The 14,073-nt window shown below is 36.1% G+C and overlaps 1 protein-coding gene and 1 long non-coding RNA gene across 2 annotated transcripts; both read right to left on the reverse strand.

The window, feature by feature from the left end:
• Positions 1 to 4,352: 4,352 nt before the first annotated feature.
• LOC143851368 (PKS-NRPS hybrid synthetase cheA-like) lies at positions 4,353 to 6,282 on the reverse strand. The gene is made up of 2 exons (XM_077360771.1): positions 4,678 to 6,282; positions 4,353 to 4,573 (listed from the first exon to the last, which is right to left on the reverse strand). Exon 1 carries the CDS (start codon positions 6,224 to 6,226, stop codon positions 4,871 to 4,873), a length of 1,356 nt encoding a protein of 451 aa, XP_077216886.1. The 5' UTR covers positions 6,227 to 6,282; the 3' UTR covers positions 4,353 to 4,573; positions 4,678 to 4,870.
• Positions 6,283 to 11,796: 5,514 nt separating this feature from the next.
• LOC143851475 (uncharacterized) lies at positions 11,797 to 12,844 on the reverse strand. Its single transcript, XR_013236348.1, has 4 exons — positions 12,658 to 12,844; positions 12,404 to 12,488; positions 12,233 to 12,306; positions 11,797 to 12,082 (listed from the first exon to the last, which is right to left on the reverse strand). It is a non-coding gene; the product is annotated as an uncharacterized LOC143851475 (long non-coding RNA).
• Between the last annotated feature and the right edge of the window lie 1,229 nt (positions 12,845 to 14,073).

Genomic DNA, 14,073 nt, shown 5'->3' on the forward strand with positions numbered 1-14,073 from the left:
CTTCTGGTAAACTAGTTTGACTGATGTCAAAGTTAGCGGCTCAAACGCCGTGAATCGCTGACTGCAATAAGTTAGTTTTAAGATGGAATTTTGCAGTTTATACACACTGTTCGAACACCATGGATCTTGTGATCAACGGTGGTCAGAGTACGGGTGCAATTCGGGTCGGGTTCAACCCGAAAAAAAAAAAAAAAAAACTTGGGTTGGGTTGAGTTTGGATCGTGGTTAGGTTCGAGTTGAGTTTTCCCAACCCGGATTAGGTTGAGGGTTTCGGCAACCTGATCTGAGTTCAGCCCAACATTTTTTATGAATTTTTTTTCTAAGCTTAAATATTTGGGTTGGGTTGAACTCGGGTAGGGTTGAACTCGGGTCGAGTCGGGTTGGGGGTGGAAAAAAGGGTTCCTCAGGTTGAGTTGAACCTTGTCGGGTACGAAATCAGGTCGGGTTGGGTTCAAGTTGGAAAAAAGGATTCTTGGGGTCAAGTTGGGTTGGCCTCAGCCGGACGCAACCCGACCCGTGTTGCACCCTTAGGTCAGAGAAACATAATTTTCTTGTGTCCTTTTCGACAGGAACGTTATAGTTTGGAGGATTTTATGAGAACTACATGAAATTCTGAAATTTTTCTTCATGCGTTCCCATTTGTGGATGTGGTGGGACCCATCTCTTGGGTTTAGATGTACTCTTATGGAGTACTAAACTTTTTATTCATAATTAGGGATTTGCTAGGCCATTTCGTGACAAAGTGGACAAAATCTGCTGAAAAGTGAACCCGTGTGGCTGTTCTCTCATCAAAAGTCAGCCGCGAAATGGCTTTTCGCAGAATTGCCTAGCAAATCCCTCATAATTATTTAAGGTTTATATGCACTCTTTTTATAATAATATTTTTCATTTTTTTAATTACTTTTCTGAATGGTTGTGTTTTGCTTTTTGACCATTGTGATAGCATTTAGCTGCTTATTAAAAGAAGTAAAAGTTTTAAAGAAGAATGCTATTTGGCATGCATCATTTCCTCATTTAAAAGGAAAAACCAAAAAGGTAATAGAGATTAAAGTGGAGCTAGTATTACAGCTACAATTTTGTTCACATGCTCTTTATTTTAAACGTCTAGGGTGCCTTTGGGTTGCCCGGAATCAGGAGATGGAATTGGGATCCAATTCCAATTCTGCCGATTCTTGTATTAGGTTAAGAAAAAAAGAGCGGAATCAGAGGGCGGAATTAACACCACGGGGAATTAGAGAGCGGAAAATTGCTTGAATCTATTTCCCACCCCCAAGTGGTGTTATTCTGATTCTGTCCGGGTCAAAATGGATTTTTTTATTATAATTTTTTAAATTAAAATTTTAATTTTAATTTTTTCTCATTCCATTTGAGGGAGAATCAGAATAGGGATTATATGATGTCAATTCTGATTCCTAATTCTGGCCATCCAAAGGCAACTAAGGTTAAGTTTGGATTGCTGGAATCATGAATCAAAATTGACATCCTATTCCGATTTCCCCCATTCATTTTGACCAGATTGGAATACCACCTCTTGCTGCGGAAAACAGATCCTTGCTTTCGTCTTCATAAAATTTGCCCAGATGTCATTTTTTCCCCTTGATTCTATTCATGTTTTGAACCAAACATTGGAATTGGGCGGAATGGCAATAGTGTTAGTTATATATATATATATTTTGTTTCGCTTCATACCAAAAAAAGGGAAAAGAACTGGGTTCTATTCCGTTTCATTCGGCGTTTCGTTCCATTTTGGCTTGTTTCTGCCGAAACAGCCTGTTTCGTTCTGTTTCATCCGAAATATGGTGACGAAACACATACTTTTTTATTTTAAAATACAAATGCCTTCTAGTGGTTCCGTTTGTACAATTTTGCCCTTATTTTTTAGCCGTTTTTACGTATTGTGATTAGTCTAATATTTTAGGTAATAAAAGGTGCTTTTAAATATTTAGTTCATAAAAAAAATTCTTATATTTTTAGCATTTTTTTTATTTTTTTTATTTTTTTAACTATTATTTTTTCCTGTTGACGTAGCGTATTTTCCCAAACGAAACGCCGAAACAGCAAATCGTTCGGTTCCACTGGCCAAAACGAAACAACGAACGAAGCAGAATATACAACTAAACAGTAGCCATTTATTTGCATATAATCTTTTTTTTTTAAATGGTTTATTTGCATATAATCTTTTTTTTTTGAAATGGTTTATTTGCATATAATCTTACATGCAAATGATTCTAAAGTTAAATATATTTTTTTTGAAAATAATGATTATAGTTGTTATAGAAATAATATAGTTAATGGCTTCAAAAGAGGTCTTAATGTCCCCCAATTCACAATTAAGATTAAGTTAAAATAATCTTATTTGCAAATAAAAACCAATTTCGCTCGCATACAAGGAAACCCAAGAAGCCCTTAATCTCTGTTCTAATTTGAATAAAAACTATGGGTTTATACTCCTCTCTCTCTCTCTCTCTCTCTCTCTCTCTAAATTGAAGTAATATTTCAGTAATTTGTTCTTTCTCCTAAACTTGCAGAAATGTTGATTAGAAAGGGTGGCCATGCAGAAGTTTACAAAGGGTGTCTGCCAAATGGGCAACTTGTGGCAGTGAAGAGGCTAACAAAGAGAGACAAGGAAGAGGATGAGAGAGTTGGAGACTTTCTGTCTGAGCTTGGAATAATTGCTCACATAAATCATCCAAATGCAGCTCGTTTACTTGTAGAAGCAGGAACCTCCTCTCGGGGTGCCGCTCCCACCTCGGAACCTCGATTCCGCGCTCCTTAGGAAGGAGCTTCCAGGGAGCGCGACCTTAGAGAGACAGGAACTGCTCTAATGACGCTCACAGCTTGCTTCTATTACTCTATAAGTCCCACGATCACCAACTTCCTTATATCAAACTCCTCCAACTCTGCAAAGTAATTCGTTGGAGAAAGCACAAAGGCTTGTGCATCTTCAGAAGGCACGAGGAACGAGTGCACACAAATGAAGATGGTGAAGATGGTTAGAAATTAGCTTTTAGATGTACTTAAATTTTGAAAGATACATATGAAAATGGTTAGAAACTATTATTTTTTGATGTGCTTGAATTTTGAAAGATATATAAAGAAAATATTACATACACGCTCCCATGGCGCTCCCAAACTTAGACTTTTCTAGAACCCACGCTTCCCCGCCCCCGCTCCTGCCTCCGCTCCCGCCCCCGCCCCCGCTTCGTGCTTCTAAGGGTTTTGGTTTGGAAGGAGGATTGTACTTAGTTCTCCAGTTCTCCTCACATGGAAGTCTAGCTTCTATTCTCCATGGTAATTCTTGTGTAGATCCATTTAAAAAAAAAAAAAAAACTAAGGTTTATTGATGCTATGTGTAGACTATACACTGAAGCTTGGTATATAACCATACTACCAACAATCTGGCCTATCATGGCCCGATTAAAAAATGTTCTTAAATCTCCAATCAATAGCTTTCTTGGGTCTCCTAAAATTCCCATTTATTGGATGTTAGGATCACTCTGGTTTCATTTGAGAGGTGGACCCCTGAATGGAAAGTGAGGATTGAATGAATAGGCATGTTGTGTGTATACACCAAGTTTCAGTGTATCTATACTCTATACATAAAAGTGGGGCAAGTTATTTAAAACCTTATAAATGTAAATTTCTCCATAGCTATTTCATACTTAATAAAATTAAATTTCTTGAAAGATGAAACTACAACTATATTTAATTATGGGCGCTGATATTCTCGCTCCCCCTACAGTCGCTATTCGCTCCCCTTGACGCTGCTTTAACGTAAAACGTTAAAGAGTACAGTAGGTTGCTTTACCGGCTGGGGTATTTACCAAAAGCCCTAACTGGCTGGAATATTTACCAAAAGCCCTCTCTCTCTCTCTCTCTGCCAAAAAGACACCCCAACAACTACACTCCTTGTCAAAGAATATTACCAAAAGCTCCCCAAAAAAGCCTCCTGTTAGATGATCTAATATTATTAAATTACATAAATGCCCTTTAATCTGAAGTTAGTTCCAAAGCCATTAGGCACTGCTCGGTTGGGATTTTTTTATTACCCATTGCAATTACAACAAAATTGCATTCTGCTACACTGAGGTACCCAAGCAATTTTTAATAAAACTTATAGTGACCATAATACCCTAAAACCCTAAATTCGATGTCTCATACGATGTTGGGCAAATGGTGTTAAAGGCAAGCTAATGATGACCATGCCATTAGATGAATCAAGTCCTATATGTGAATCAAGTGCCTGCATTTCAAATATGTACCTTCTATGTAAAAGGAAATTTGAGAAACATAAAAACAAAGCAAGCATTGATCAGTGAGATATTTTCTTCCAACATAAAAACAGAGCTTAAGTTGCTTCCTTGAAATAGATGTCACTTTGAACTTCCAACGTTCAGTGAACAAAATTAGTCAATCTAATTGATCGGAAATTCCATTCTAATTGTGAGTAAGACTTTCAGTACAAAAGTTTCATTCTAATGGTCCAAAATGTGTCTTGTTACTTCATAACAAAAAACAAATGACATATACGAAGGAGTCCTATGGTGCGAATGATAACTTTGACGAACCATTCCTGTAAAAGAAATCAAGAGAAGCAAATCAATATCTTATGAAGAATAGGGCTTGAGAAGAATTGGAAATAAAACTCGATGAAAGTTCACGATAACAAATTCTTACCTTTCACAACTATACTAGCTGGAAACATCATAAAGAACACCATATAACAAAAATTTAGGAGGATATCAAAAGTGTCAGAAGTCTCACTTTCCTTCTATACCAACAAAAAGTCATATCAGAAGTCTCACTTGCCACCTATACTTGCAAAAAATTATGTCAGCCACAAACAATGCACATCAGTGTTTTGCTAGCTCTACCAAAAGCTATTAGCACCATTACGATAAACATATAAGTCTGAAATGTCAATTTCATCACTAACACCAGTGGGGATGAGAGGAGAAATTTGAGATGTTGACATGGTGACAACATCTTTTCGTGGACAAGTTCGCCTATTGTGGCCGACGCCATTGCATGTACTACACCTTCTTGTTGCTTCCACAATCTCAAATTCTGAAGGTTCTCTTGATGTGCTACTCTTTGATTTTTTATTCTTGGATGTTGGTGGACGTCCTCTAGGATTTTGAACACTAGGTTCACGAAGCATAGGCGTCGAAGTTCCCACTAGATGAGAAAGTTGATTTAAAGCAACTTCTTGTTGAGAAGGAGGCCATTTTGTATATTCCTTATGAAAGTCACCAAGTATCTCTTTCATTTTATCTTGATTGTTTTTCACAATTCCAATATCACCAATCATTCGATCATCGATCCTCCATTGTGAGTGAACATCACCTAAATGCAACACCTTGCCTTCATCCAACAAACATCTCATCTTGTGTGCACACGGAAGTCCCATAGTTGCAGTAAAGTGACTCTTGCAAGTAGTTAAATTTGGATTGCTTGTGGCCAAGTTATATTGCTTGAAAAGCTCTTTTAATGCAAAAACTGATATGCGATTAATAAGTTTATCAAAGAAGGAGATACGCAAGTCGGAAGGAACCTTGATTTTTTCAGCAGAAAGCTTGGTCTTGATTTCTTCAAATTGGTTTTCAATTGCCAGGCATATTTTGTTTTTAACCAAATAAAAATCACCAGTTGAAAGTTGCAAGTATATTTTAAGATTGGAATGCGCACCTTCTGCTCTTGATGTAACACGATTCCCAAAGTGAAGATACTTCTCTGTCCATGCCTTTATGAAGCGTTCTTTAAAAGAAAGCCAAGTATTGAAGATGTAATTAAGAGCAATCCCCTTCTCTTCAAACTCATCATTGAAATCTTGCCAAGCTTTATGATATGCCATTTCAGTTGGAGATTCTATCAAAGTACTCCAAGTAGAAAAGAATCTATGCCAATCGTCCTCATCTTGAAAATGACATTTGCATTTGGATAAAATATTCTTCTCAATATGCCATACACACAAAAGATTCATGGCCCCTGGAAAGACAATCTTTATAGCTCCCATTAGGGCCAGCTCTCTGTCAGTTACGATTACTGTAGGTCTGGAAACATTGTCCAACATGTCATTGAACATTGTCAAGGCCCATACATAATCTTCTCTTTCCTCTTTTTGTAAAAAAGCAAAGCATGAATAGAAAGAAGAGTTAAAGCTTGTCACTCCAACAATATCAAGTAATGGCATCTTGTACTTATTAGTCTTATAAGTGCAATCCATCACAAAAACATTCGAATAGTTCTTGCTTAATGTGATCGACTTAGGATGAGCGAAGAATAGATGTGTCAAACAACCTTCTTCATCATTTTTAGCATTATAGTGGAATCCACCATCAGCAAGTTCATCTAATAAAGCTTGGATTGCGGTGCGACCTGCAAGGATGTCTCTACGAATCTTGGATATGCAATTGTAGACATCTCTCGATATAGCTAAAAGTTGAGGGTTGCCTTGCCTCAGAGAAGTAAGAATTTGATGTGGTTGTATACCAGCAATAGTCATTTCTTTAATCCGTAAAATGTCTTCCTTTGAAAAACGGCGACTAGAGGGATGACCAGATATGTCTTCGGAAGCTTTATGATTGTGGTCTAGATTTTTTATCTTCAATATCCATGAACCACTAACTTTCATTTTACCGTCAATTCTAAATGGACAATTTATAAGACGTGAGCATGTTTCCTTCTTACCATGACTGGTGGTGGCCTTACGAGTATCTTTGTAAACACCTCCCCTGTCACACTTAAGGATAACTTTCCTGTCTTTTTCTGATTTCCTAATATTTATTATGTATCCTTGGGACCTTGCAAAGCCACTAACCTGCTCAATAAGCTCTTCTCGACTTTGAAAATGAGTAATTGGCGGTGGAAGCATTTTCTCGTGCTCAAGGAATTCTTCTTGACTTTGGATGTCCATTAGAGGTGTAAAACTGCATGACCCATCGAAAGACACAAAAATGTCAGATTATAATTGTTAACCAAGAATCCATCAAGAAAATGTGAACACAAAGTTCAAACTAATATATTCCCTGAAAGATGTTCCTCAAAGATCCATATTAGATACATAAATGTGAATTGTTTAACAAACCAAAACAAGAAATACGATCATCATGACTAGTCAAAAGATCTACTAGAGCATTTCCTACAAATGAAATGTATTTCACTTGAAACAAAAGAACAAAAGGAATTTTAGTAACTTTCCTGCAAGAAAAATGACAGCCCATCTAGCTTCCCATCTTCCTCTAGTTCTCAAATGTATAAAAACAATCAAATTTGCGTACCATAAGATCCTTCCTAGAGGATTTATTGCATTTGTCTAATGTTTTCTGTAAGATAAAATTCTGCAGCACCTAATATTTTCAAAGCCAACTAACATCTTTCGGTTAAGTCTAATACACTTGGTGTGGTATAAATTATTGAAGGAAGTTACATAGGTTGATACACTTAGTGTGGCATTCATTTATTTCACCAATCTAAAGCATTTCCTATGTTTATTACAGATCTGTAAGTGAACTCACATTCTTATTATGTAATATGCTTCTTACAATTTAATTCAGTAAGTGGAGAATATAAATGTCAGCCTCCTTTTTGTGATCGATTAAATACTCATGCTTTCATGAATTGAAAAAATAGCAAAAGAATGCCAGATGAGATAAATACCATGAATGCTATATAAGAATACAAATTAGAGCTAGCAGACCTTATTAGAAATTAAGAAATCAGAAAGAAGGAAACAAACCCTAACGAGTCGGCAACAATAGCTAGCAAAGGAATATTAAGTCTTGCGGCGACCTTCTTCTAGGAGGGATTTAGATGCAAATCCAGCACAGGAACAAATCCAGAAGAGTCTCTTCACAAGGGACCAAACAATTTCTTCTCCTTTCCTTTTCCCCCTTTTTCCAGGCTCTTTCTTTTCCAAAACCCAAACAACCCTAACAAATCTCTTAAAATCCCTAAATCTGCCAGTAGGTGATAAAAGAAGAGAAAGCTGCTATCTATGGCGGGGAAAAGAGAGAGAGCAGGAGGGCGAGAGAGAGAGAGAGAGAGAGAGAGGCTATTTAGGGCATTCGGTAAAATAAAGAGAGAGAGAGAGAGAGAGAGAGAGAGAGAGGCCATTTAGGGCATTAGGTAAAATACCAAGAGAGATGCCTGTTAAAAGGAATGGAAACGTGCTATCTACTGTACTCTTTAACGTTTTACGTTAAAGCAGCGTCAAGGGGAGCGAATAGCGACTGTAGGGGGAGCGAGAATATCAGCGCCCTTAATATATTGCCATTATTTTGTAACAGTTACTACAAAATTGCCCTCCAAAGTCAACTTTTTAATTTTTATGATCAACAGTAGAAAGAAAAAAGAATTTTGGGGTTTAAAGAGCGAAAACATGCATATGAAATCTAGACCATTGATCTTGTAAAAACATCATCCGGTGGCCCACATGGTCTTGGTACTATCCTAAATGGATACCCAACAAATTTTGAAATGTGATTTGAATCTTAACTGATTATTGGCCTCTGTTTCTTGAATTTTTCCTATTGGGAATATATTTCCACCTTATACATAGCTTGGATGGGGCCCATCATTTCATACCATGTTTTAATGGCGTGTGGCCCACCAACTCCACCCAAACACATGTATGTAGTGGGGCCCACTATTTAGTTACAATTTATGAAGGAAAATAAGTACATTGTACTAAGAATATATACGTGTTAAATGGAGAAATACGCGCAATTTTCTTAACTCTTCAAACAACTTCATAAATATGTCCTAGAAGCATTCATCTCACCTAATAATTCGCAAATCAAATCTTCATAACTATAATACATTAAAATATGAAAAATCGCCGAATAAAATTGAGCAAATTTTCTGTAGGCAAAAAAATATAAATGTTTTTCAAACTGGAAGTAATTTGAAGTGAAATTTGTGTGAATTTGATTTTTTTACTTTATAATAATTTTTTGATTATTTTATAACAACTATTTTTTGCCCCCCATGGAGAAAAATCCTGCTCCGCCCCTGCTGGCAATGCCTATGGGTAGGTGGCATTCGATCGGTGGGCCATAGCATAGATATAAGGCCGATAAAATGGTTCCAGACGTTCAGTTGTAGACTTTTTTGTCTTGTCGCTCTCTCTCTCTCTCTCTCTCTCTCTCTCTCTCTATATATATATATATATATATATATATATATATACTAGTGGGACACCCGTGCGATGCACGGGGCGACATAGAAAGGTATGTTTAGAAGTTTGTTTTATAAAAAAGAAAGAGAAGAAATTGCATCTGTAAAGAAGATTACAAATTAGCTATGCTCCATTTAAAATGAGTAGTAAATTTTTTTGAAAAGGTAAAAAATGTAGTAAAACATGAGAGAGAGAGAGAGAGAGAGAGGGCTGGTAGAAGAAGGTCTTCCTCTTCCTCACATACATGGAAGAAGAGCTGCTTCCAAGGAAATAAATTATTAGTTTTTCAATAACCTCGGTACAATTGCACATGCATATATGTCTGCATTAGAAAAGAGAAGAAATGAATAAACGAAAAGAAGTGGTGTAAAGAAATAAAGACTAACATGACAACAACGAAACGGCAGCGGAAGACAAAGGGCACCTATAAAATGAGTTTTTATATGATGGCCGACCGTCAGATTGCAAAGGGCGGAAGGAGACAAAACCTTTTTCCTTGGTTGAACCAAGGAAAAGTAAAAAACAGGGCTTTCCCTTGGATTAAAAATCAAGGAGTCTCTCTCCGCTCTTTATATTAACAACCGGCCACCATATAAGTTCTCCTATAAGATTATACCTTGTTTGGATGCAACTAAGTACGCATGAGAAAGAGATGGTAGCACATGGATGCATTTAAAGTTAGATGCTTTTTTGCGACAATGCTCACATAGCTCCTACAAATCTATTATCAGTAGATATGTACATTAGATAATGTATGAATATGACAAAAAAAAAATTTGGAATGGTATAATTAGAAGTGACAATAGCCACCGATTGGGAATAAAGAAACAAAAAACAGAATAATCCCCACCGATTAGGAATAAAGAAACAAAAAAAAAAAAAAAAAAACTTAATAATCCGATTGTGAAATGGATACCTTGTCATATTGCCGAAATTTAAACCAAAAAACCTTTTTTTTTTTATTATTATAATATTTTACCGAAATTTCGGCCGAAATTTAATATTGAATAAAATACCATTTTCTTTGTGGTACCGGATTTCGACCGAAATTTCAGGGTCCGAAACCGAAATTTGAAACCATGGACATAACAACTTCAAGTTAGTCCCATAAAATGAAAAAAACATTGATGCAGCCACATCATCATAAAATTTAGTGTTATTCATTCAATGTATATGTGTGCACCATTTTCTCATCTTGAATTCTTTATAGGTGGTGAAATTGAGTAGGAACTAGCACCATGTAGGGAGGGCAGCCCATATAAATAATTGTATCAGATTCTGCAGTATAATCATGTCAATAAAGATTGCCAATTGGAGGAAAATAAAATAAAAATAGATACCAAATCTACAATACAAATACCAAAAAACATTGATAGAGATATGCCTAAATATTACGTACCCAGTTATCATAGTTGTCCATGTCAATTCATCTTTGTCAGGCATTCCATCCATTGAACATTTGACAGACATTATCCATCGACAACACCCATTACGTAACATGAACAAAATGATAGCACTGAAGATAGAAACTATGGATTATGGCCAATTTACAGGAAAATAAAACCAAAACAGAAAACAACGAAACTCAATGAACTACTATGGTTAGCCAAACATTGATAGATTCCATTCCTCACTTCACAACACCACAATTTATCTAATCCACAAAAAATAAAACAGCTTTCAAATTTTCTTGAGAAGCCGCATAATCTCTTGATCAAGGCTTAATCAAGGGGGTGACATCATGTATCATGATTGACAAACAATGATAGATCAAACTCTTTGTGACCCTAAATAGTGTAGGGAAACTGTCTTGGAATAATCTTTGAATAAATCAGTAGAAAATGCAGACTATTAAATCTGTATGTAAGGATATGACGATCACCAACAATACAATATACGATATGATTTTCTTTTTCTTTATTATCTGGTTTTTGAATCGCCTTTTTATTTCATAATATCATAGCCAAATAAAAAATCTTAAACAAAAGTACCAATTTATAGCATATCAAGAAATAGCTCTAAAAAAAACTTGAAGAAAGAAGCTCTTTGGAGCCTCTGGTTTCCAATTTCAACATAACCTAAAATCAATCCATATAAAGCTCCAAAAAGACTCGAACAAAGAAGCTCTTTGAATGACTCAGGGTTCCAATTTCAACTTAAACTAAAATCCATCCATATAAGAAATCAATCTATTTGGGATAAAACAAACAAACAAATAAATAACATAAAAGCAAGACCTGAAAAGAAAAAAGAGAAGGTAATAGAGTCATGAGTATAAAAATCGCCAATAAAATCTAGAATCAAAGCTACAGTTCTTTTTGCATTGTATTTCAATTTTTTTTTGGTCGGTAAGCTGGGTTTGAACCCCTGACCTCAGGGTGAAATAAGGCCCTGTTTGAACAAAGTTTGCCTCAGAGCTGACCATAAAGTTGTCAGCCCAGTCAATTTGGATTTGAACTGTATGGTACCCAAGTGCCAGATAAAGATTGAGGATTTTGTGAAAAAAAAGTTAAGCAGAACAAATTATAGAGAATAAGTATGAAGCATGTGATAGCAGTTGTATTTAAAATTAAAAGAAACATGAAACAAAAGAAAAAGAAAAGAGAAAATCATGAAAATGCTCAGCAAAAGTAAAAGATCTTATGATTATAATCTACTTTAATAGTAGGAGAGATCCAAAGCAAGGTTCACCAATTGGACGGCTGAAATCAATTATAGTCTAGCACGAAGAACTACAAACTGCCTATTATTTGACTCACCACTGTAAGATATAAAAAACAACAAAATAATTGGAGGAAACATGATATTCTCAGTTAACAGGCTCTATTTCGAGGAATTTCTATGCCGCGAGATAACTTTTGACAGGCGATTCCTATGGAGGAGATGGTGTCTAATATTGTGAATCTGCAAATTTCAACATGAAAATATATCAAATTTTGAGCTTATAAATTGACTAATAAAAAAAACTGAAAGAAAAAAATTACATAAACACTTTTTGATTAAAAAACCCAACCAGATATTGATCTCGTTTTCATAAAATCTCTGAAACTTTACCGCAAAGTTCTGAATCTTCTTCCGTGCTATTCATGAATTTGCAAGCATATTATTGTGTTAATCCTAGGTTTTACCTACAAAAAAGGAGATTAAAACAGTGAGAAATTCATAAACCCTAAGTTAATGTTATTAGATGGACAATTAAAACAGTGAGAAAAAAATGTAATTAACTGTACAAAACAGAAACTGGTGTTCTTATAACACATGTTCATTCAATCCTCAAAAACCACCCTCTCACTATTCGTTGTTGCAGCACCTACACGACCGGAAAGAGGAGAAATTCATAAGCCCTAAGTTTTCTTTAAAAAGAGAAAGAAAAGGGGAAAATAAGAGGATATTGCAAAACACATTGAAAAAAACTACAGATATGAGAGAGAAATAAGAGATTGCAAAACACATATATGAAGATGGCTGTAGAATTCCACCTGTCATTTGGTACGCCTTCATTAAAGAAGGACCATCATGGTGAGGTGATCGTTCCGGGCGTATTGTTTAGTAAGAAACTACGGGTTGTGTTGTTTACCCTTCCCCTAATATTAGAGTATCATGTTTTGTGTTTCTAAAGATGTGGAGACTGCCAGAGGAAGTTGCCCAGTTAAGAAAAATTCTGTGGAGGTGAGAGAGATTTTAGGGATCGTATTGCCTTTTTCAAAAAAAATTCCGTCTTAAGAATGAGGGTGCCATGTAGATAAATAGCCGGATGGGGGAGCTGTCCATGTGGGCGTGAACAGTGAAACCCCCATCCTGCTATAATATAATAGATGGGGGCATGGTTTCTAAGCTTGAGCTTAGAATATACCATCTCCCATAGTAGTTTGACTCATCCCACCCATTCATTTTACACTACCTCACATAGATTGGGTGTTCCTAACAAACCAGCTCCATAACATAATCCTAACCATCCGATCTATAGGACCATAACCATAACTTTAGCATAACCTATAAACTAAATGGGTTGGATGACTCAACCAACTATGGGAGTAGTGGTTTCTGTGCTCTAGCTCAGGCTGAGTTCGAGCTCAGAAACCTTTTCCATATATATATATATATATATATATATATATATATATATATATATATATACACACAATTTTATTTTTGTGTTTCAGAAATGGGTCATGGGTGGAAGAAAGAGGGTTTCAAAAATGAGCGAGATGGAGACGACGACGGTGGCCGGAGATGGCGACGGCGGTGGTGGCCGGAGATGGTGATGGCGGCAGTGGCCGTGATGAAGGAAATGGCGTAACCCTAATCCCTCTGCAAATGGCTTAAAACTAGTGACGAAGGTATTTCTGTCTTCAAAATATTAACCATGGTTAATTTAAGTAATTCCGGCAGGTTAAACTAACGGACCGTCAATGGAAGGGGTCTACTTAAAAACGTTAGAAAGATGAGGGGGTGTCTTTGGTGAAGTCGATACCACCGGGTCAGAAGTGGAATTTGGCCAAAGTTGAGGGGGTGTAAATGTAATTATCACCTTAATTTATTTTTAAAAATTCTCAATTTTGTGTGGCAGGTGACTTGGAAAATGTGGTTTCACTCTAAGTGGACATGTTTCACACTAGAAGTTGAGAGTGGAGAGAGAGGGGAAGATCATGACATAGCACCCAATTCTCTCTGAAGCGAAAACTTTTGCTCCATAAAATAATTTCTAAAAATTAGGATGAATTCTTAGACGAGTTGTTGAAATTCCAAAAGAACAGAATTCTCATTTTTAGGCTAAAACAATTGAAAATCGTTCTAAAATAATGTTAAAGAACGCACCCTTAGTTTCCTCAATTGCATTAGTTAACTATGTTTTTCAATTAGATTCAAATGTGAGATGACGGAAAACTAAGCTA

This window comes from Tasmannia lanceolata, unplaced genomic scaffold, assembly GCF_043159265.1.
Source record: "Tasmannia lanceolata isolate RefF3 unplaced genomic scaffold, GAP_Taslan_0.1 ptg000018l, whole genome shotgun sequence".
Lineage (NCBI taxonomy): Eukaryota > Viridiplantae > Streptophyta > Magnoliopsida > Canellales > Winteraceae > Tasmannia > Tasmannia lanceolata.

Excerpts from the sequence above, each read along its gene's own strand:
- LOC143851368 (XM_077360771.1), bottom strand. The coding sequence starts at position 6,226 with ATGGATTGCACTTATAAGACTAATAAGTACAAGATGCCATTACTTGAT.